Here is a 24,305-nt window from a genome sequence, read left to right as displayed (position 1 = left end):
AGAGAGTAGGGCACTTGCCCTTGACTACAGAGTGAACACTTCTCACTTCCACTCTCTGCTGTCTCTCAGCTTCCCCCAGCCCCTCAGCATCTTCCAGCGTATGGCCATATGCACATCCACACTCTGGGCGTACGCGTGCATATGGACAGCACATCTCAGGGAAGGCCAGTTATTGCTAAGTGCTCTTCGTTTAATAAGGACCATGTGGGAGCCCTGCTTCTGGTTTGCACTCACACAAGCTTCAGTAAAATATCACTGGCAAAGTTAATTTATGAGATTTTGTAACCTCTTAATATTGCTTGGGGTGAGCGTTCTTTTCAACTCAATTGGTTTTGTTGGTGAAAATTAAAAATGCTCAATTCATTACAAAAAGGGCTTTTTTCCCCCCCTTATTTATTTATTTATTTATTTATTTATTTATTTATTCTATTTTGAGAGATTGAGCTGTAACACATTAATGTCCAGAACCAAGCCATCAATGGGTAAATTGCAGTGCTTTTCTGACTAAAGATGCAGGATTTTGCTCACAATAAGGCTGCAAAACAAATAATAGGCTTGAAGTTTCTTAAGATATTCATTGAAACTTAAGAAAAAAGTCTTTAATGCCAAAGTGTCAGTGTTCTGTGTAAAATAATTAATATAACACAATAGGATCTATTCTACTATCGATTGAAAGGGAATTTATGCAGGTAATTCATTAAGGCTGGTGGGAGTTTGGCATGTAAATCCCCCAGCACTTTGATGGGAAAACAGACCCTGACTGTTTGATTTTCACTTTTTCATAAGCCATAAAACACATGCTTTTCAGTGACAACTATAAAAAAACAACAACAAAAAGCAAATACCTGAGCAACTATGGCAATGGATGCCTCTGCTTTGTGAGACTTCTGAAATGACATCAGAGCAGATAATTTTTCATGCTTTGGAAAAGATGCAACAATCATTTCAATCACTGTACTGGGAGAATCAATACATTTTTTGCTCTCAGAGAATGGTATTTTACATTCTAGCATTTCCAGGCTATCACCTTCATACATCTCTTTTTGTGGTCAAGTGCACGATTAGTGCTTCTAACAGTGTATTGGCCATTCATTTTCTTATGAAGATCTACAAATTCTTGTAAATAAAAGCCAATCGGAAGAAAAATGAAGAGGAAATCTGTGGACTGGAATGTACCCTACTTGTAATGGGAACAAAAAGCTGGCAATGAAATATAAACCTAAATCACTGCAGAATGACCTACTTTAAGGCATTTGCCAAAGAGACAGTGTTTTAGACAGCTCCTCTGAAGTAATGTCTTTATGTCTATGCCATCTACAGATTTATTATTGTTCTTTATAAAAGGAAGAAAGGAAGAAAGGAAGAAAGGAAGAAAGGAAGAAAGGAAGAAAGGAGGAAAGGAGGAAAGGAGGAAAGGAGGAAAGGAGGAAAGGAGGAAAGGAGGAAAGAAAGAAAGAAAGAAAGAAAGAAAGAAAGAAAGAAAGAAAGAAAGAAAGAAAGAAAGAAAGAAAGAAAGAAAGAAAGAAAGAAAGAAAGAAAGAAAGAAAAAGAAAGAAAGAAAGAAGAGGAAAAAAAAAAAAAAGAAAAACCTACAGTGTGTCTGAACAAAACTAAGCTTCGTCTATAGAAAGATTCCAGTATTGTGGGCACCACACCCACACCTACTGATGTGGTCCAAGTTTTTTCTTTAGAGGCACCTAATTAAGAAACCCTGACTCATTTACATGGATACGTTTGATCTAAATTACACTCTAAACCACACCAAATTAGGAGCATCTGTGAATGCGAAGTGTTTGTTCCCAGTGCCTGGTAGAACAGGGCCAGTTCTGGACGGCACATGTTCAAGTGATGAAAAATATTTCAGATGTAACATACTTCTGAGACTTACTTTTCCACTAATAATTCATAATGAGTTAAACCAGTATCTCTGCTCAAACAATTATTTCAGGCTGTGGTTAAAAAAAAAAAAAATAAAAGTCATTTTACTTTTAAGAGGAGGTGGGTAAAAACATTGTTCAGGGGCTGTCCCGAAAAAGGGCCTTCACACAACCATTAGCAGGATTTGAAGCTGTGTATATCAGATACATATTAGTCCTGAAGCCTAAGGTGAGGACAACTCTCTATGACTGATTAATTGCTGCTCACAGACCAGGCATTCTGACATGATATACCTTCTTCTGTTGCAAACCTTCTGTGCCATCTTTCCTGGAGTTCACAAGGTGTCAAACTGATGAGGTGGTACCACAAATGCTGATTAAGATGAACAATCCAAGACAGCAAACCAGATCTGAGAGAGGTGCTTGCTTTTAGATTGCTGTGTAGATCAGCTATGTTTTTTTGCATTCTAGTTGGCCACTCCATCCAAAAGAGCGTCCTACAGCAATATAAGAACTTTTATCCTGTTTTTCCCTCTGGGAAAAAACGAGCAGAGGAGGCTGCAAAAGCCACTGGTTGCTGTTCGCAGTCTAAACTGACTCAAGAAATAGCCTTTATCTTGCTCTTATTTAAGCCATAGGAGCAGCCCAAGCACTAGGGAGTGCAAATCTGAATTCCATGCTGTGTTTGCAATTTCCAGACTGCAAATGCAATTTGGCACAACCGTCATTGGGCCCACAGTTTTTGGCAGCTACCTTTTATTCTTCCCTTCTTTTATGCTTTGTGAATAGTCTAAGTTACATAATACCAGTGACAATTTGTTTATGGCAAGCATTAGAGTCACTGTTTTATGATTACATTCAAACTTGAAGCCACATTTTGACATCTAAGGATCATCTTGCATTCTCATATATTATATACAATGAAGGTTTGTGTTCCAGTAAGGGAGGGTAGGAACTTTATAAATAACATGACTCCTTTTGTCTGAAGAGATTTTAATATATTTGTCTGATCTACTGTTTTTGCAGTAGCTGGAATATAATTTGAATATATTAATATTTTCAGCAACTGTGCTCAGGGAGCCCACTTAATAACTTATGCATGGATATATAGATACACTTCAGACAGAGGTAATGTTTTTAGCCCTTATGTTGGTAATACTTAGACACACACAATGAAAGAGCCTGTTCTTTCCTCCTCTTTGTTGTGGGCATGCATTGTGATGGTATGGAGCCAGTGTTCTTTCTGTTGTCTACACAGCCTGGATTCAATAAGCAGTTATATATGCATATTATGACAATGTGGTCAAGGAAACCAGATTTTTTTACTATACCTTCATGTGTCTGTACAGTATAAAATCTGGTATTTATTTTTCCTGTCCTCATTCAATATGTTAACAAAATTATAATTTGATACAGGTTATGTTCACTTTATAATTAAAATTATAGATTTAGATGAAAATACAGCAAGATGTTGCTGAATGGAAAATATTTATCTTTCTGTACATTATGCATTATGGTGCAATGGAAAATCAGAAATCTGTGCAGTGGCTAGCTCCAGCCAAGCTTATGCCTATTTGCCTCCTCCCCTGGTCCCCAAGATGCCACTAATCACTTCTTCTAAGCTGGGGCTTCTACACCAATCTCAGTCCCATCACTAGATGACATTGCCACATCCCCTCCAGAGCGCTACGGTGGTCTTCAGAAATGCTTCTGCACCACATTCCTGTCACCGTCACAAAGCAGAAGGGGAGTAAGGAGAGGAGAGCTGGGGCAGACCCCACTGGCAGTTTTGCATGGGGCAGGAGTGGGACTGAAGAACTTAGGAGGAAAGGATGGATAAGGAGAGTACCTTATAGAAATGCTTCATTACATTTGTTGGCACAGAAAGGAGAAGAGAGGAACAGGGATGAACCAAGTGGCCAAGGGAGTTTTGTGATCTTCCCTTTCAAATAAGCACAAGTAATATCATTATTATCCATGATCTCACTTGGATTCCCTAGGCATGCAAGGGACCTAAGCTAGACCATCCTAAACTGCAAGTTTCAGATATATTTGTAAGCAACATACTCATATTCCCAGCTACTCAGGATGAGTTTTTTTGCTTGTTTTTAACCTATGCAGCATTTTCACGAGATGTGCTCTAGAATTATATAAGGCAAAGTCATAATATCATTTTAAATTCCACAGAACTATCTTCAAATAAATGGAACTGAGTACATCTTTTAGATTTCTGTCATACTAACCATCACACTCCAAAGAATCAGTATTTTCAAAAACTTAGCAGGTTTTCAAAAAATGTTGTGACCGTGTTCTATCCATTAAGTTCATAACATATCTGCTAATCAGGCACCAAATATCTTTCACCTTGGTGAAAGGGTGTTTTGAGTCTTTTTATTTTTGTCTAAGTTATGATGGAGAGATTTGATGCAGACACTGCTTTTTGAACAAGGTCTAACCCAGTGATGACTTTCCCATGATACAAACATCAACACTGAACGTCTGGTTTTTGAGTCCTGTCAAGTGTGGTCTGGGTTAGGAGTACTAAGTGAATTGTGTGCATCCTCACTGGCTTTTCTAAATTTTGACTTTGGGCAGGATCAGAAAGAAGAAGATAATTGCAAGTCTGACCATTTCAAGTTAACAATGTTTTGTATTAGAGCTTCAAAGATAGAAGAAAAACAATTGAGAGAGGCAGAGCTGTCTACATAGAGAACTAAAGATTTTGGTGAAGTGTAAAGTAGTTAGTTCAACAGTCCTCTGCAAATAGTACGTATGTGAAAAAATGCTTGACTTAAAAATGAACAAATAAGAAAAGCAGAAGCCAGTTTAAAGCTAGAAAATATCACAGAACTTACTGCACTGCAAAGGGTGCATCTTAAAAAGAAACAATATATGGAAAATCCTGCACTCCAGGCAGTTCTTGCATTTAGTGCAGTGGACTATACACGTGCACAAAAAATAAACATCAAGCTAAGGTGAGTGGACAAGACAGACAAAGTGTAAGTAGAAAAGACAATGCTGACATAGTAAATTCATTGCTCAAGGGCTAGTAAAATGTAAATAAGTTTAAAGAAATCAAAGACTCACGGCACATACTCACTACTGCATTTAAGAGATATATTCATCCTACTCGTGTTCAATATCAGTGCTGAAACAATCGTGATGCTGGGAGGCATGTTAAAGCATCTTTCAAATCTGATACAAATGCAGTACATATATGTTGCACTTGTAGCTTGTGGAGAGCTCAGGACTGAACATGAACAACTAGGAATCCTGGTTGAGGTTAGATCCCGTATAAAATCATCTCTATTGGGCAAAGCACTGGGTCGGGAAGACTTTATTTCAAAGAACAAGATGATGATAGTGTGTAAAAAGACTAGGTTTTAGATTAAGGACAATTAATAGACCAGTATTCAGAGGGTTCTGCAGATTTAAAAGGACAGGAGACAAAGCAATTTCTGAAGTTATTGCATATTTAAGACCTCACAGAAAAGGAAACTATCAGTGAAAGTTTGTTCCCTGACTTTTGTGAAATTCTTTGCCACATTCTCCAGTTTCAACAACAAAACACTGGTTGTCTCACAAAACTGAATAATTTTTTTCCTGACACTGGACAAAAACAATGTGCTGTGAGCAAAACACGGCTAAGTTTGGCACAAGAAGCTCTGGACTTTCCAGAAAAGATGGATTTCTGAGCAGGTTGGCTGAAGTTTAGCATCTTCATTCAAAATTCCAACCAGTTGTCATTTCGAAGCTATAAGTCATGTCAGGGCTGAGCTTGTACTGTCAACTGGATTACTGTAGCAGAAAAGTACTATAATTGAAAGCTGCAAGAGGTTGTAGATTGAGCATAGTCAAAAGCAATATTTCCACTCAGTAAAAGTAGATATCATCACAACTGAGACTATTTAATATTATACAAAGTGGAATTTGGATTCCATTCTACTCCTGGTCGGTGGGAGGTTTGTCAGTGACTTCCATAGGAATCAGAATTTCAATCACTGTCAAGAGAGATGCAGCAAAGGGTGTGATTAAGCAAGCAAAGTTAAAATAACTGTTAACTAGAGGCTTCCAAAATAAATTTTCTGAGCACGGACTTATATCTAACTCAGTGTTTTCTTAATGTAGCAACACAAACAGCTCTGCTGGGGAACAAGGCTTATAAAATTGTGCTAGTAGAGTATGGTTAAGGTTTGCAGGCACTCTTCCACCTGAGCTGCTCCTTAGAAAGAAGGGTAGAGATTACTGGAAGTAGTGCATGATGCTGGCTGGCAGAGGCACTTAATTTACTGGGAGGAGACAAGATGCTATCATATTAACTTTCATTGTCCTTTTGTTTTTCTTGCTACTAAATCTGAACCAAGCAATGCAATTTATGTGCATCTGTGAATAAGGCTCCATAGGGTTTCCTCTGTGTTTTCCTCTGCTTTGGGTGTGCTGTAGAAAGGCAGCCTCTTCCACCATCTCACTAAAATGCCTGAGTTACCAGCAGAACTGGTGGCTCTGCTTTGTTTTTGCAGCATATGTTTTGTTTGTCCACTACTGAGCATGGTATGTCAAAGCATCAGTCCCCATCCGAAAAAATGCTGCTAGAATCATTAATCCAACTTTATTAAGAGACTTTTGCTTTATGGAGGAGTATCAAATATTATTAAGACAAAGACAAGAGGATAATAAGGAAATGTGTTTTTTTTTTTCCCTCGCTGACCTAGTTTCTAACCTCATATTAAAATTTTGCATTGATTTTAATTATGCTTAATCTAAAGCTGAGCTCAAAAATTTAGCAGGCTTACACACTGCTTTTTAGTGAATTTTCTCGCCTGTCAGCGTTCCTCAGGCTTTCTTTGCTACAGTTAGAAGTTTATTTCCAGCCCAACGCAAAGTTGACAGAGCTCTCAATCCATGGAGAGCATCCAGCACGATCACTGCACAAGGCGTGAGTTCAAACATTACCTTGCTCAGCTCAGCCTTGTGCACAGCGTTCTTCACAGAACAATCACAGCCCTTTTCTCATCAGCGATAGCCAGAGGCAGTAATAAGGGTGAAGGATATCTATCATGAAAAGTCCAGCGTCAATGTGTTCCCCCAATTTATTTACTGACCTTCAATGCAACAGGCATACTCCTGACCCTCATGAGATGAAGCCTAAGGGGAAATGGCACTGAGCACCAATTCCATATCCTGTTGTTCTGTGGTCTAAATTAAGTGCTAATTAATTACCACTGGCATCTTTGGCATTGCCTGTCAAATTGGATTTAGGATATCCTTTCACTGTTTAAACAAATAGCCCTACATCTAAAGCTAAAATCCCAAGTGCTAGCATTTTCTTTGCTTTAAAATTTTTATTTAAACATTTGGCAAGTATCTCCATAGATTTTGCAGGTAGAATTCAAATAAAAGAAACAGGAATTGATATTGTCAATTTTGATTAATAGTCCTTCATTAATAAACATCCTGTTATTCAGTTTCCACCTGCAGTTGCTGATGTTGCCTGGAATCAATTAACTCATATAATTTGATTTATTTTACAAAGACATTTTTGGATGTGCTGTGCTGATGATAAAGGTTCTATATTTATAATTCTTGATTTAAGGACGATTGTTACTAACTGCTTTTCATTTTTAATGTTAGAAGGAAATGTAGCTTAAGATATTCTTGAATTTTTTTGACAAAGAAGCTATTTAAGAAGTTAAAGCTTTATTCATATCAGACTATCATCTGTTGCCTTCTGAGCTACACAGGCCACAAAAGCATGCAGATCTAGGACCTCTGACAGGTTGGGCTTTACAATAAACTGGTTATGCTGCAGGAAATAATCAGAATTAAAAAAAAAAATAAATACAGAAGTTACATCAGCGACCAAAAATACAGTAAAGGATTCTGTGCATTATATCTCAATCTGAACATACATTATTCTATGTAGTCTCACCCTGCCTTTATCTCTACTATCCAGACACCTCTAAGTGTATCAGCATCTGCCTAACGTCTGCCATGGGTGGTTTTGTTCTCTCCCATTCCTTCCCCTGTACTGACTTGTGCTTGCAGTGGCAGTGCAGCTTTAGTGAGGAGCTTGCTGTTGCTTGAGATATATATGCTTCTACATGGGTGTTAGAGAGGACAGAAATGAATGTCTTGTGAGTGGAGCTGCAGCAAGAGGAGTTTGAGATGCTCCTTATGGAAGTCCATGGCCACCAGCTGACTGCTAGGAAGTGGCTATCCCCAAACAGCAAGTGCCAGGCTTGCACTGTGATAGCATAGGCTAGCCAGATCTCCTCCTCTCTCCAGTCTTGTATTAGTCAGAACAAGCTTGCATTCAGTCACAAAATGTTAAAAACCAAGACAAACTGAGAGGGCAGTGTGCCCTCAGTAAAAGGAGATCTTGACAAGTCACCCATTTGGGTCAGTTCCAAAAGGGAGACATGGAACATTTGCAGAATGAAGGAAGATCATGTGAAAAGACATTGCTTATAAAAGTCAAAATCCATTTATTTGACACAAGATGATTTGGAGGCGCAGGACCCAAGTCTTTGCCCAGATCAGGAGCTGGAATAGGATGCCCAAGACATAGCTTGTATATCATAGTATAAGAACTACTGCACTCTTCACAAGCTTGTTTCCTAAATCAGATCTGAGTTATGGCCCTTTGAGGAAAATGCAGGCACCTTGTCAAGACATGATGTTGATCAGCACATGACATAGTCCTAAGCACATGAGATGGTAGAATCCCTGGCATGAGTTTCTAACTTGTAATGAGCGCATCTGTTAGCATGGCAATGGTGGGCCAGTTTTCTGTTCCCAGAAATGCCTGTGCATTGGCAAGATACAATTATTGATTAGCACACAACTGAAGAACACATCAGACCTGTGGTTCCCACTTCCCCAGGCTCCCTGATGGGGCCTCACAAGGCAGGCAGGACGATGCGTGGTTTCAGGCTCTCTTTGACACAAGGCAGGTACCAAGCCACCCTGTCCTTTTCATGAGGCAACAGCTCGGTTTGGAGGCCATGAGGAGGAAAAGGGAAGGTCCTCCAAAGCGTGTTATGAAACTAGGACCCTACATTCTGCCTGTGTCCCTTTAGACAAATATTCTCAGACACCTAGAGAACAAAGGCTTTCTTCACAATACAGGTGCTCTGCATGATGTGGGCAGAGGTAAGAGCACACGTGCTCCCAGAAAGGATGTCACACAGGTAGCAAAGTTCACTCAATGGTGAAAAACACTTTATTTTAAGCAGTTCTCTCATTAAACTAGAGTAAGCCAGAATAAATGCTTTTCTTCATGTTTTTGGAGTTTATTCTGCCAGCTGTGAACTGATCTTCAGAGCTAACTTATTTTTATTTTGGGCTGGACTCCAGGGCAGTCTGTCCAAGCAGGGCTCATGCTGTAAGGCAAGCAGGAGATCCCCTGAGGAAGCCTACTCTTGCACCAGTTCCCTGTCAGCTGTCCAGATCCCATATATAGCCACTCATTGGTCAGCTCTAAAATTTAGTATGCAAAAGAAGACCGCATCAAGGGCTCATTCTTTTGCCTCAGTGCAACCAAGGAGAAGGGATTTTTCCCAAAGAAATGTAATACAAACCTACAGCTGCAGACTACAGGAAGCCTATGGAGTTTCTGTAGGCCAGAAGCCATTGAGGCTGTGTTCAGTGAAAGAAAGCTCTTAAGTATGTCTGAACCATTTCTGACCCTTCTCATAATGTATCAAACACCGTGACCTGGTTTCTCTATTACCACACTTAGCTATTGTTTCAAATTTAACCTGTGGATAAAAGAGTACCTTGGCGTTTTGCACTGGCAAAAGGAAATAGCTTGAAACTCTATTAGCCCACTGTGATCTCTGCACTGTGTATGTTTCCTGGAGAAGAAATCTCATGTAAAAGGCAGTCACTGTAGTGTTTTAGAAGTCTGCAATAAGCACGAATCTCAGGTTATAGCTACACACACAAGGCTCTCCCCCCCCCAGTACATAACAAGCCATACAAATTTCACAGACAGCAAGCTAGGGATTCAACTGATAATATTTGCTTTTTCTTAGCTTCATCAGCTGGTGAATACCACTATAATACAACTGAGCAAATCATCCATAAAGCCAGGACATAAATAATAATGAAGTTTAGTTTGCATTCATAAAATATCAAGAATCCGAATTTATGGCTAAATTTTAATTTTATCTACATTGCAGTGCAATGAATTGAACAGTTTACATAAGTAGAGCTTATGGCATCAGAGGCTCACTTAACCACCAATTATTTCAGTAAGTCTCTCAAGATGGGTTAAGTAGTACATAGCCCACATGCTCCTCCTCTATACTTTGCTGTCTGTCCTAAGCTGGCAACAGAGTTCCCTTGGGAAATGGACATTTCTGCAAGGACCAGTTATAAAAGGACACCTTTTAAATTGTTGTTTGCATTTTAGGATGACTGTCAGTGGCCAAATTTTGTAGTTCAGTTGTGTTTTTGGTACCAAAAAGCACTTCAGTTCTGAATTAAGAACAATCACTATAGCTAAGCTGACCTAAGTTTGCATTAGAAAATGATGTTGCAGTAATACTCTGCATCTCAGAAGAGTATGTAACAGGACACACGTGGAAAGGAAATACACCCAGAAGAAACCTGGTAGTTTATCTGTGCATCGTTTTGTACTCACGTTTCGCTTTTAACACTGAAAAACCCATCTGCATAAGCCCAGCCAAAATGTGCTTATACACACACAGACATTATCACTTAGTAGGATGGTACGTTTTATTATCAGGTTATTTTCCAGTACATTTGGCACAGTTAAGGTAAGTATATTAACTTTACTTCCAAATAAAGGAAACAAAGTTGTGCTGAATGCCTCAGCCATTTTCAGTGAGTTAAGAACTGACAGGAGGTCCAAGTAATCAACCCTGTCTACTGTGCCGAGCTTTCCCCAGGGACATCTCTTCCGATCATACAAAGCATCTGACTGGCATGGATATAGAATTGCTTTCAATAAAGATTTTATTTCAAGCTTGGATGATTTCTCCCCCAAATGTCTTGTCACTAAAGCAAAGTATGTAATACCTGTTATTTTTTAAAACCTGGGAAGCAGCTTTTGAGACGGAGGAGAGCATAAAACACTGAGTTGAATGTTGTTCGTCGTAAAAGTCAGATTTTTACATGTTCAAATTGATCATGAGCTCTGCAATATCAAAAATCAGACAACTACTACATGAAAACTATCCCATCATAGTGTGGTGATAAGGTCTGTTAAGACAGCGATATCTGAGGTGAGTAAACTCAGTTGACAAGGCAGCTGAGGCATCCTCAGGACAGAGCTCTGAAGATAAAACATATTTGCATATCTCTGACTACATATAGGAAACCAATATTGGATAATTTGAGGATAATTATTGGTAAGGCAAATCAAAGGAATGTGCAGACTTTCACCCCCTGGCGCAAAACAGAGGAATTTGCAGATAAAACCATCTGGCTAGTTGTTGCTAGCACAATTCAGCAAAGATACAAAACCCACAGAATGGGGCAGTCCATTCCTAATCCTGTAGAGAGTTAGTTGTTATATCAAGAAAATGGTTAAGTATGTATTCTTTCCTTTCTGGAGAGTATTCCTCGTAACTACATATCTTTAATCTCTCTTAGCCTTTGTTTAGATCTTTGGTTTTGATCCTTCATGGCAGTGACTTCACCAATTAAATAAAATATTGTGCAGAATGCTGACGGACAAGGTTCTTACAAGAAAACCTACTTTTATCTCTTAGTCACCTGCTGGCTTCAGAGAATTTTATTTCCTACACCTGTCATTCTGGTCCACAGTATTTACCAGATGACTCTTTCTTACTTTCCCGTTTTTTTTCCTCAAAATTAGGGATCAGCCTCATTTTGTTATGTGCTGCCCTTAATCATAGGCAATATTTCTGGTTCATGGAAGAGCAGCAGGCTCTTTGAACCTATTGAAAATTTGCCCTTAAATATAACTTAGAACAGTAAGAGATTACTAAGTTGGAGGGAACCATTCCCATCTCAGCTGGCAAAGGGCAGCTCTGCTCCCAAACATGCTTCATCTTACATTAAGACAGCTCCTTTCCAACTGGGATTTTCTTCCCTAAAGACACCGACTTATCTGTTTATTTATGTGCAGTAAGAACATTAAAATGGTGAGGAATCAGTCACTGTTGAAATGCTTTCTCCTCCTCAGTCATTTCTACAGAGCAGAAATGGATGAAGAACATTTCCTAACACCTAGCTTGTTTGAAGTAATAATCCAGTGTGCTTTCCAAATGTCAAAATTAATAACAATTTTATTTAGGGAGTTTGAAAAATGTAGGTTTAATGAAACTAGAAAGCCAAACTCACCATACAATGACCCTCTCAGTTGTAGGGTTGCCCTGCTCTCAGTCACACGCTTTCCAGCTCACAGTTGCCTTGGCAACAGCCAAAGCATAAATTCTAAATATTCTTGCTTATATATCTGCCATTGACACTTCAGTCCTCCTATCACACACTTCTGCTGTTTCAATACATCATTAATTTCATTACTATTAATAATGAGATCTGTACTTTCTGTTTCCTGGCTTGTAATATTTAAGGACCAACACCATTCTTGATATTAGGAATTCAGATCACTTATTTGGGGGGAAAAAGTCTTGCACACCATAATGCCCTGCAATTTCTTGATATGGTTCCAATATATGTAGCACTCGATTATAGATTGTTTCTAAAATAATCATAAATTGATGGATCATTGCTCCTTTCTTTTGTGCTTTACAAGACATATCTCTGTAATTTCCTTCCATTTTTCATGTTGCAAACGGTGTATCGCTCTCTCTGCTCTTTTATTTTCTGTGCCAAAAAAAGGAACTATTGCCCATTTTTTAAAGTTTTTTTCTTTGTTACAGAATTTCACTTAGCAGCTAAGGTAACTGTTTTAATTGAGTACATTTGCTTTTGTTTTGCTTTGATTTTTTATTTCCATTTTTTTGGGGAGGGGGTGGGTGGATGAAAAAAAATCAGCAGTTGTGAAATCTCATTGGTAAATATTTGTAATTTAAAATGGCAAAAGGTCCCAAAGTCATATTTATTTTCTTCAGTCTGGATTAAATTCCTTCCTTCTTTCCCTCCAGTATCTGTATTTTGCCACAACTCATTTAAATACTCAAACTTTCCTGAAAAGTATTCCTGTTTGCTTGGCTTAGATTTTTTTTTGTTGTTGTTGTTATTATGATCATGAAAAGAAGTGCAATTGCAAGAGACAGAAAACATCATGAATTTTCAAGAGGTTTTATCCACACAATAATTATTTCACTAACTTTAGTTTAGGGGCCTCATATATATGTGGATGTTTTCATGCTTCATATCGCTGCACCAAACCAGACAGCAGGTTTCTTGGCATTGCCAAGGAACATCAAGGTTTATGCCATACTCTCACTTTGTGAGACCTAAGTGATTGTAGACCATGGCTGGCAGCAACATCACTCAAACAGGACTTAGCATGAGGAGGGCATCTCCAGGAAAGGCAAGGGGAATCATTCTGCTTCATAAAGATGGCAAATGAGGGCACAGCAATTGGCCATCCATCTTCTATTTTCTGTGTTCACATCAGAAACAACATCTTGATGGTTGGATTTGATGATCTTGAAGGTCTTTTCCAACATAATTCTGATTCTACGATCTTGCTCTGAATTTTACAGAACAAGAAAATCAGATCCTTCCTTTTCTTTCTCTTCATCAGGCCCTTTATCCCTGACCACTTTTTTTTCTGATTCTGCTCATCTATGGTACTTTTTTTTTTCTTTTTTTTTTTTTTTTTTTGTCTCCTGCTCCCTGCAAAGTGTTTCTCATCCAGCTGTCCATCGTCAATGCCACCTCATTGCAAAGCCATGGCTATTACTAAATTAATCTCTAATAGTATAAAGTGTACAGCTTCTCAGTATGACTTTTCCCTGGTGAACCCCCCATCCCTCTCTATGTCTGTGTCATCTGAAAATACTGTATAAGTTTTCCAACATCTAGCCTATAAAAAGTTCAGCAGAAACAAGTTCTTCTCACAGGGATAACTCAAGCTCCTTATACGTCCTTCTGCATTAGTGGCATTCAGGAAAACATTTTCACTCATTACAAACTTTTTAAATTGTGATAAATATGTGTGACGTCCATCAGAAACCCACGCAGCCGTTTGGCAACAAAACTACTAACTTCTGAGACTTTTTGGACTCCTAAGTGATGATATGTTAATCTTACCACAGAGGAAACATAATTATTTTTTTAAATTTATAATAAAGATGGTGTATTTTAAGAAACTAATAATTGAGCCAATCTGATTAGTGCCATATGGAGAGTGTTTTATGCAATGGACACCACAGTTAAAAGCATGAGGCAGAACTAAGTAATGTTTTCTATTTAAATGTGGAAAAATCCATGAGCATCAGTGTTCAAGGAATGTGGTATATGACAAGATTGGCAGAAATCCACAAGACGACACTTTTTGTTTTGCAGCGTACCAGGAACCTGAACTCACATCTCATGAAGTTTCATTCACTTACAGTTTAACTTACTGTAAGTTCGGCAGTAGGTAGAGCAAAACAGAGATAGCTACGATGATTTTAAAATTGCTGTCTGGATTTTACAAAGGTAAATGAGTGACAAATAGGAAGAGACAAATAAAAGAAGAACTGGGCTTCCAAAGCCCGCTTGGAGTATTTAAGTTAAAGCTACCAGGTTAGGGAAGTAAATTCATTTACACGTTAAAGTTACATTTAGTTCATATTCCTTGTAAAGCTATGTAATTTATTTGTAATATATCTGTATTTACTTTCCAGCCTAGAATATTTTAGATATTCTGGAGGGTGAAAGGAAATAGATTTTTATTTAGTCCACACTCACCGCTGCAGAGATTTATGCAAAACTGCCTACCTAACCTCTGTCCATTAAACCAATATTGTTCTTAGTCCAGGCTTCTCAATCCTTAATGTCATTTCCACAAGAATATTAAGTCTTAATACAGACAAAAGATCAACTTTTAATAATAATGGTCCTCCTCTCATAATTTGTGGGTAATAAAGATATCAAAGGTTATAATCCTTACCATTGTTTTCTAAGCCATCCCATTAAGGTATGTGGTTTCAGTGTCCTTTAAGAAATTTCTTGTCAGGATAAGGCACGCAAAAGTCTTTTCAGTTATATAAATTTCACAATCCATTTGTGAGCATACCAACTTTATTGGATTTAAATTAGCTGAAGGGATGCATTTCATATGAGCTTTATATTAAGGACCCTTTTATGTTTTCCCAACTCTTTCAGCACAGGAGACCATGGTACAAGAAGCAAAGAGATTTTTCCCTGAAGCCACCAAAACTGTTACCATTAACATTGCTTGATTATCTTAACAGAAAGGGCAACCTCTATTTTCAGTATCTAAATGTATGAGCCCAGAAGTTATTCCCTTACAACATACACCTGAAATAATGGGCATTCACGAGAAAGCAGCAGAAAATCGTGCCCTGGTATAAGTGAATCCTAAGTGGGTCTTTAGCTCTCCATTTCACACACATCTTGTGGCTGAATCACCTTTCATTACTTGTCAGATTGGCAGAAGTTGTCACTTCTCTCCCTCTTTTCTTCCTTTTCAATAACTCAACCAAATAAACACCCCCAGTAGGAGAGTGAGCGAGAAAGGAAAGTGCCTCTGTATACTTTGAATGCAACAGCGACTCCTTTGACATCCCTGTTTTTTAACCAATTATTTCCTTTCGTCAACAGGATAGCAGCCAAGGAATCCGTGAATCTTATGTCAACACAAAGCTTAGGAATTGTGTTTGGACCAACACTCCTTAGACCTGAAAAGGAGACAGGGAACATGGCAGTCCACATGCTGTACCAAAATCAGATAGTTGAACTTATGCTGAGTGAGTACAGCAAGATCTTCGGCTCTGAGGAAGACTGACAGACAGGGCCTGTTATTGAAAACGTTCACATCTGTCTTGATGTCTAATATTTTTACATTTCTGTAAACATATTTCTGAAATATTTCTTTTTCTTTCAAGTGACAGATGCCTCGTTTTGTGAAAACTTAATGATGATTTTGTGTTTAATTTTCAAACATTGGAATAAAAAATATTGTCAACATTTGCCTATATGTATTCCGCATTAACCCTTTGAGAGTTTCATTATGCTAGCACTCCAAGTGTCAGTTTTTTGCAAGCTGAGCATACAGCATATGGCCAAGGACCATAGAAAATGCTGTTTACCAACATATGCAATGGCACAGAAAGACAAAGAATAATTGAGGAGATTGATGGGAAATGGAATAAATATGTATATCAAACACAACAAATTAAAACGGATACAGCATAGCTTATAGGGAATTTGAGTATAATTTACCTTTCCCTTTGATATGGATTGAAAGTTAAATACACGATGAATTATCAAGTCCCCTACATCACAAACTGAAGAAAGGATTCAATCTATTACATTTAAACAAATTTAAACTGAAAAAAGAAAAAGCCAACAAAACACAGTCTCATTATTTGCATTACAGTGCCTCAAAAAATACAACTGAAATTGGAACTTTGGCGTTTTTACTTCAGTGCAGTACATGAAATGAAGACATTGCATGACTGCTCATTTTAATGTAACATCCATTTTGATTCTTCATCACACTGTACATCTGCCCGCTTTCCCCAGCTATCTCATGTTCTGTAGCATTTGTATTGTGCTCCTGAGGATGCTTTATTGGTGAACTACATTAAATTCATCTAGAAAGACCTTTAAAAAAAAGCCTTTTCATATGCCCTTAGGATTACTTGGCTAGACTTGAATCAATTTATGCATTTGATGGTTAGTTTCAGTTGTCATGGATAAACAAAAGGGTAACTGTCTAGAATATATCAAATATTGTTTCATTTTGAAATGTATGTTTCCAGCTATACACATCTCCTACCCTGTTTTGTAAAAGTATTCTGCTGATAAAATGTAGACTTATGTTTGACAGCTTTTTAATCAAGTTCAAAGAGAATAAATAAAACTAATCCAGTGTGGTAAAGAGTCTGTCTGGTTATCGATTTGTTCACAAAATGAAAAATAAACCATGTAAATAAGATGTGTGAAACACAGATCTAGAAGCAAATATTTAAAGCAATTAAAGACCCCAAAACATAGGATTAATGCGTAGGTCTGCTGTGCACAAGAGATATGTCTTCAATATCACCTCGGCAGATCACGGATTTCTCTAGTTTTTACTTAGCATCATTCTAGAAAATACTGTGTTATACTGGAAAGATTGTTCCTCAGAACAGTCATTTGTGGTAAAGATATCTATATAATGAGGGCTGATCGTTAACCAAGACCGGGCTCTTTTGTCAGGTAGTAACACGGGCAGAAAATAACACCAAGAAAACATAAAAAGTGTGTGAACCCACTGGCCCCAAGACATTTTCCCATGGTCCACAGTCAAGCAAAGCTGAGAGGTAATGATCAGCAATTAAAATGAAAAATATAAAACCAAGACCGTGTCCCAATATATCACAAGTATTCCACATAAACATTTCCGAAGGAAACTCTAACGTTCAGAAGAACCCAAATTCACTTTACTTTCAAGAAAATATTTTTCATGTTAACGTCAAGCCTGGAGTACTTAAACAGTAATGCTTTTCAGCATTGTCATCTTTAGACTCTTTTAATAGCAACAAGCCAGGCGCTGTTTATAGCCTGTGGAAATGACTGAAAGAAAGATAGTCAGAAGTTCAGTCTATGCCTTAATAAAGACCATTCACATTATGGCCCCACGGGTGCTCACAATCATGCTATTGAGGTAATTTCTGCTATTACTGGAAATGAAAAGTTCACTTGTTACTCGGATCCTGTTGCACTCAGAAGAAAAGATTCTTAATTAATTAATTAATCTTCTTTTAAGCTTTCTTTGGAGCACGTAGACTCCTCTTTTCCTGTTTTTATAAGCAAGAAATGGCTTGTGAGATGAACCCGCATCTTTTTATGAGATCAACTGGTTTGGTTGAGCTTTAAAAAAATAAAATACAAGCGAACTTTAGGGCACACAATCCATTTTTCTGTTTTGAAGGGTATCTATGCGAATTATTCACAAATGTGGTGACTTCCCTGTTAAATGCTTCATTAAATCTAGAAGTTTGATCTGTGGGTAGCCTATTCTGAAAGGACACAAGTGGGGCTCATCAGAGGAGCCTGTACATCCAGTGTGTATAGCAGACATCTGTGCTTCCTCATCCAGACAACAGAAAGAAGCAAGCAGGGCCTGCCACCGAGCTGCTCAAGTCCCCCAGATCTGAGTCTTCTCCCTGGTTCCTTTAATGCCTACATGAACACTGGTGGAAAATCACTGCCTCGGCTGTTAGTATAAGTCAAAGATCTAGGCGCATGGCTCTGACCATCAGCCCTTCAGGCCAGAAAGTGGCTGGACACATCCATTTTCGAATCCTAAACATGTCTAAGTCTGGCCTCTATCCAGTATGAGCAACTCACAGGGCGCATATCACCACTGCATTGCTCCTACAGCTGTTTATTATGGTAATATTCACTACAGTTGGGTAAAAGTTTTGCTCCAGATCTTTCGTGTGTCAGAATTAGACTTGCAGAAGACTTTTCTTCAGGATTAATTTGGCAAAAATAACAATTTAAGCAAGAAGCTATCACTACTATTAGCAAATCAGAAAAAATGAAAGCTGAGAATGCAGCAGTGTAATTTGTCCAAGAATCCCCATGTTTAACTGCTCCATATAACAAGTAGCTCTTAGTCAAAGTGGTGTGAAAAAAAAACAGCTGTCCTAATAACTTGGATTTATACAGTAAAAGACAACATCGGGAAGAGTATGTATTTGTATATCCACAGACATTAAGTGAGATTAACGTGCATTTTAATTGATAGCTCTTCACTTCTCTGCTAGGCCAATCACAGTGCAGGTCTGTTTTCGTAAACACCCCATGTTGCAGCAGAGTCAAACCCTTCCATTCAGATCAAAATGCTCAAGAAGCTTGAGTAGGCAGTACATAGACCATAGGTAGAGTTTGGGAGAAAACCTGAAAGAGAGAAGCTGGGACCACAATCACTACTGTAGTCTGGCATAGATTTTACATGGTCAATTCTCAACAGAGGCTGAAATACAAGCCCCAGGGAGTGCACATCATATTATTATTGCACAGCAGGTTCCCTTGAGTTGCATTCCTTTTTCAGGAGGGGAACATGGAGTATCAGGAAGCTGAATACAATCATAGATGGAGGTCTTGATCACAAGCTCTGATTTTTGCAAGACTTACATAAGGGCCCCAGAGCAATGCTTGTTTTGCAGAACAGAGGGACGTTCTCTAGCACTCATTTTGGATGACAGCAAAAACTTCCCCTGAAGAGCAAGGAGTACAACACGTAAGAAGCAGCTTCAGCAAGTGGTCTGCTGAAGACAGGACTTACTCAAATCCTTCAATATTCAAGAACTGGAGCCCTTCGTAGCCAATAGGGTTGTAGTCATGGAAATGCTAAGTCATGGCCTGAACCAGTGATTGAGCACCTGGTGGGAAGTTAGGGCCAGCCCAGGGGAGCTCAGGTGCAAGCAATGTACCTGAGTGACCAGAAGGGCTGGAGACAGGGTCCACCCCTTCCCAGACCTCATTTAAGGGCTGGCAGCGGAAGTAAGAGGATCTCTTACTGGAGATCCCTGTCTTCCTGAGGCCTTCCAAAGGTAAGCACCTCTTTTCCTTCATTTTTATGTCTGTAGTTGCTGTATTTAGGCTTGTTCTCATTTGCTGTAATTGAAGACTTTGCCATCTCGATATTATCACAGTAATTTCCATCCCATTATAACATTTACAAGAGTTTATGAAGGGAATGCTTACAGGGTGGTGCTGAAGCTGTGATTGCTTTCTTGTGCTAATTCACCACAAGGCATTACAATGAAAGAATATATGATATGATTGTTGTACAAATATATTGCATGTAACTTTTGAACTAGGCAATTGCATAAATCCAAGGGTATCTGAAATCATACAAGAACCATCTCCTTGTTTTTTTTTTCTTATCCTTACAAAGGACAAGGATCCTTGTAAGACCTAATAGAGAATTAAGGGAAGCCACCATCCCACTGCAATGCCTGGCCTGGCCGTCCTCCTCTAAAAAGCTACATGCACACTGTGAAACCTGAGGCGATAGCTTGCACCTTCAGTAGAAGCTGACAGCTTTCTTTAATAAGTTCAAGAGAGATCATAAAACACTTCAAGTTCAGAATGTATGCCAATTAATTACCCACAACAAACTACCATTTTAGAGCACATTTCAGTTAATAAAAGGCAGACCCATAAATTTCACATGGTTTTCCTTTGTTCTCTCATTGTGTCAAAACACAATGCCTGTGCTCAGCTTCTGTTCATAAGTTTCATAGCCACTCCTTTTATCTCCTGGATCTGACTATCTCCCCAGCAATAACTTCTACACTTGCTCAAAGCTGAGAAGCCTGGAACCTTTTTGTGTATTTTCTGATTCTCCAGCATTTTTGGGTAGCTGGAGATGTGCCCTCCCTCTGCTCTGGAGTGACCATATTGAAAGCAGCTCCACCAGTCCATTACTCAGCCTCAGCCTGTCCATTGCAGTGATGCAAGGAGTCCAATCGTTATGTCTTGCTTTCCCACAGGGGATGTTTCTTTGCAACCTTAGGCAGCAAATGGATTTGAGTATGTAAATAGATAAATATCCTCTGTACGTTTCTGTCCTTATGTAGTTTCTGTCACTTAGTATCCATTTTTAATCCTTCTAGACTCTTTGTCTTAATGGTATCTGATGAATTTCCCAGGTTAATTATGCACCGTGTAAGAAAATATTTTACTTGTATCACTTTTAAATTCATTAGCTTTTAGCATTATTGTATGGCACTCCACTTGCTCTTGATTTATGGGAAAGGCTAAATAGGATCGCCTGACTGACCTCTTCTGGCAATTCACTATCCTATATACCACTAACATATCACCTCTCATTTGTCTCTTAATCAATTTAAGCTTCCCTCGCATGGAAGATCTGCCACACCTCTTGTGTTGTCTTTCACTGGATGCTCTGTACATCTACTCTGCCCTTTTGAAAGAAAAATAATAGAATCTTAAGTATTCAAGGTGAAAGAATCCTTAATATTTTCATTATTGATCTCTTTTCACCCTGTGAAAGAATCAAGCTTCTTGTTTGCATTTGACTTCTTTTCTGCACTGAAGAACTGAATTGCCTTTAGCACTGCTCATGGGTCAGGTTCACAAGGGAGTTTTGGGACCTGCGTTGTACTTCTGGTCCACTGATGCACTATTTCAGTGCTACTGGTTCTGTGGCTCTCTCTACTGAGCCATGCTTTGAATTCCTATTGATAGCATTACTCTGGTTGCCCACAGCCCTGGCAAACAGCAAGAGGAGGGAGGGCAGGACAGGGGGGGTTCCCAGTATGAGATCTCCTACACCTTCCCCAACCCCCAGGCAGCTGAGGGAGGCCATAGTCTTTCCAAAGAAATCATAGCATGCTTGTATGTCTAAATCTAGCAATGATGAGTTTGTCACGTGCTCTGCATCCAGTACACCCAAGGGATGCACCTGGCCAAGCAACCCATCTCTACATGTGTGCACCATCACTATCCTCCTATAGGAGCTACTCTATTGAGCTGATGTCTAATGGCAGTTTCCTGTCAGTCCAGGTGATAACAGCTTATCTTCTAATAATCTAAACCCTTTTGTCACCCAGGACATACAGTGCTGCAAGAATATAGAGCTGAAAACTGCCTGGCTCCATGAGACACCTGGGTTCAGAAACTGATGCTGTAATATTGTTAGTTCCAAGTTTCCCAAGTATTGTTTATAGGAAAACAAACCAAATTTCCTTTTCTCCTTACAGCATGCCTCACCTTGAACGTGAATACTGAAAGATAAGGCAGCCACCTTTAACAAGCATGCTCTGAGATAGAAAATACAAGAACCTTTCAAGGACTGAGGTACTGTACTTTCTCACACCATATCATTTTAAAGTGTAGATAGCCAAGAACACTGTGACTGTGTAAGACATACTGGTAATGCTTTCTCTCTAATGCTGCAGTTTTAGAGAATATTATGCATATTGCAGATGTAGTTTTCTTGCACTAGATTGAAAAAAAAGAAATCCTATTAAAAATGTAAAAGGATTTCAGGGTTCTGTGCGTACTCAGAACAGAAAGACATCACAACAATAAACATGCCATCTGAACAGTGTGGAAGGACCTCTGTCCCATGGGCATAATAGATGTTTTATTAATTACTTGCTTTTATACATTTTTCTCATTTCCCAAAATAAGGAGGCAAAAAGAGAAAGGGTTTTGAAATCAAAACATTTCCCTGACTGGGCAGCTCAGCACTTTCCATGAACCACAAGATGTTGAACTGAGACCTACTGAGTTTTCTGGGTGAGAATTCTCCTGCCTTATGTGCTTTCTCATCTTCAGGAACCCTTCAGCACAGGGACAAAGACTCACCCATTTTTGAGAGCCTGTCTGGGAGTGCATTAGCTCCAGATAATACATCAACTATTGGGACTTTGGCTTGGGTAGAATAAGCACAAGCATTAATGGAATTGATGCTATGAGTTACTCATTCTGTGCGATTGCTGGATAGGGCATGGAAAAAAAAACAAGAGGGAAGACAGAGAGCATTTCCTTCACTATCTGGAACAGAGCAGGGGCTGACATAGCAAACTCTTTTACTTTTCCAAATCTGTTTCTTCTGTCAAGTAGAAGAACAGATACTAGGAGCGAGGAGGGTATTCCTGTATTTCAGAGAATATGTATCTCTTTGGAAATGCTTTCCCTAGAGCATAGGCTCTCAGATTCTCAAACAGTATCCCAAATGCCCAGGTTGGATGGAGCTCTGAACAGCCAGATTTAGGAGTTGGTAACCCTGCCCATGTCAGGGGATTGGAACTGGATGATCCCTAAGGTTGCTCCAGCCTAAGCCATGAGTTCATGGTTCTTAATGAAGCTAGGCAGATATGTAGCGGAGAGGTGGGAGGGGATGTTACTGGCATGGGATGTGTTAGAGCAGAAAGAACATAAATTAAAACTTCTTTTCCATTTTCTGCCTATACACATATGATCTGCATTGTTAGTGAGCTTTTGTTTGTTTTGTTCTATTTTTTAATAGTTATCTTGTAAAAACAGGGCCTTTTTGGTGCTGCTGGAGGAATCTGTGGTCTAGTTAAATGCAAATAAAGACGAAAGCTCCATCTCGGAAGCAATGCCATTTTCCCCTCAGATCATCAGCACACACTGATGGAAAATCTTGCTCTGTAACAAGAAGTGCAGAGAGGTGAGCCTTGATCTCTGCAGCTTCAGGGGCCTTAGGCCAAGCCAGGAAAGTGCAACACCTTCTGCTCAGGCAGCCCTGCAGTCACTGGCATTGCAAGAAACTGTGTAAAGTCTTCCTGGGATGCAGAAATTTCTACTGAATCACATAAGACTTTAATTGCTTCAGAGCCAAATAGCTTCTACACAGCCAACCCTGAGATCTCACATTGTGGATGAAATCTTTTTTTAATCCCTTCTTATCTGTACAGTTGGGGATTCATTCATAAAAGGCTTTGAGTGTTTGACCCCAGACGAGCCCCAGTGCAGAGGGAATCTCTCACTCCACTATCAGGTTGGGATGTCTTTTTCTATCATAATTTAAGTGCACTTTGCACTGCTCCCAGGGTCACAAGTTGCTGTGCTCCCTGCCTTTCCTACGGCCACTCTCCTGTGGAAGCTACCAGGAGAACTCGCTAGATAGGAAGGAAAGAGCTAACTAATTAAGAAGCAAGTGTGCATCTGTCTCAGGCCACTTGCCAAGCATAATGTAGTGGGGGGAAAATCTGCTGCTGTTAGAAACTGCTCCTGTTGAACTTGCATACTCTGGTAGCACGGGTGACAGACGCCGCACAGTCAGGTCTTGGGACTTTCTGTGCCCACCTAATGACGAGGACGTTGTGGGGTTTGTCAGAACATAAACATGCCAGAGAATCCTGAGGCTTAGATAGCTGTGAACAGGTCTCTGATTTGCTTAAAATGCCTCACTGTCAGAATATAGTCGCATGTAGAAAATAATAGACTTGTCCAATAATTAGCTCCAGAAGCTCACCTCCAGATTGTGTCAAAAAGAGCTTGAAGTGGTCTGCATCATTTAGTGGTGAAGCAAGCAAGGGAGGATAGGGCGCTGTCAAAATGGATAGCCACTCTGACAGGAAGAAGCTGGATGTTTGGCATGTTCCAGATTTATTTAGTGCCCCCTGAAGAGGTGATAGAAAGAAATCTCCCTAAAACATCTAACTGGTCAAGGGTTTGATGCTAAAGCTTGAAACTCATAGCTTGGCATTAACATACCTCCTCTATGGGCATCAAAAAGCTATGTGTTACTATTTGTGGTATTGCATCTGTTTCCAAATTTATTAATTTCTTCTG

General features: G+C 39.1%; 1 protein-coding gene and 1 long non-coding RNA gene across 3 annotated transcripts in view; both read left to right on the top strand.

Moving 5' to 3' along the window:
• ARHGAP15 (Rho GTPase activating protein 15) overlaps positions 1-16,891 on the top strand; it is a 316,320-nt gene extending 299,429 nt beyond the window's left edge. For both annotated transcript variants that reach the window (XM_048952880.1, XM_048952881.1), the window contains one exon: positions 15,615-16,891. In XM_048952880.1, coding sequence (XP_048808837.1) covers positions 15,615-15,798 — 184 coding nt within the window. In that variant the 3' untranslated portion in view covers positions 15,799-16,891. The remainder of the gene's footprint in view (positions 1-15,614) is intronic.
• A 2,645-nt stretch (positions 16,892-19,536) lies between these two features.
• LOC125696779 (uncharacterized) lies at positions 19,537-23,298 on the top strand. The gene is made up of 3 exons (XR_007378529.1): positions 19,537-19,561; positions 21,740-21,836; positions 23,031-23,298. It is a non-coding gene; the product is annotated as an uncharacterized LOC125696779 (long non-coding RNA).
• The last annotated feature ends 1,007 nt before the right edge of the window (positions 23,299-24,305 follow it).

This window comes from Lagopus muta, chromosome 8 (assembly GCF_023343835.1).
Source record: "Lagopus muta isolate bLagMut1 chromosome 8, bLagMut1 primary, whole genome shotgun sequence".
Taxonomy (NCBI): Eukaryota; Metazoa; Chordata; class Aves; order Galliformes; family Phasianidae; genus Lagopus; species Lagopus muta.
This window is presented reverse-complemented; position numbering and strand designations above follow the sequence as displayed.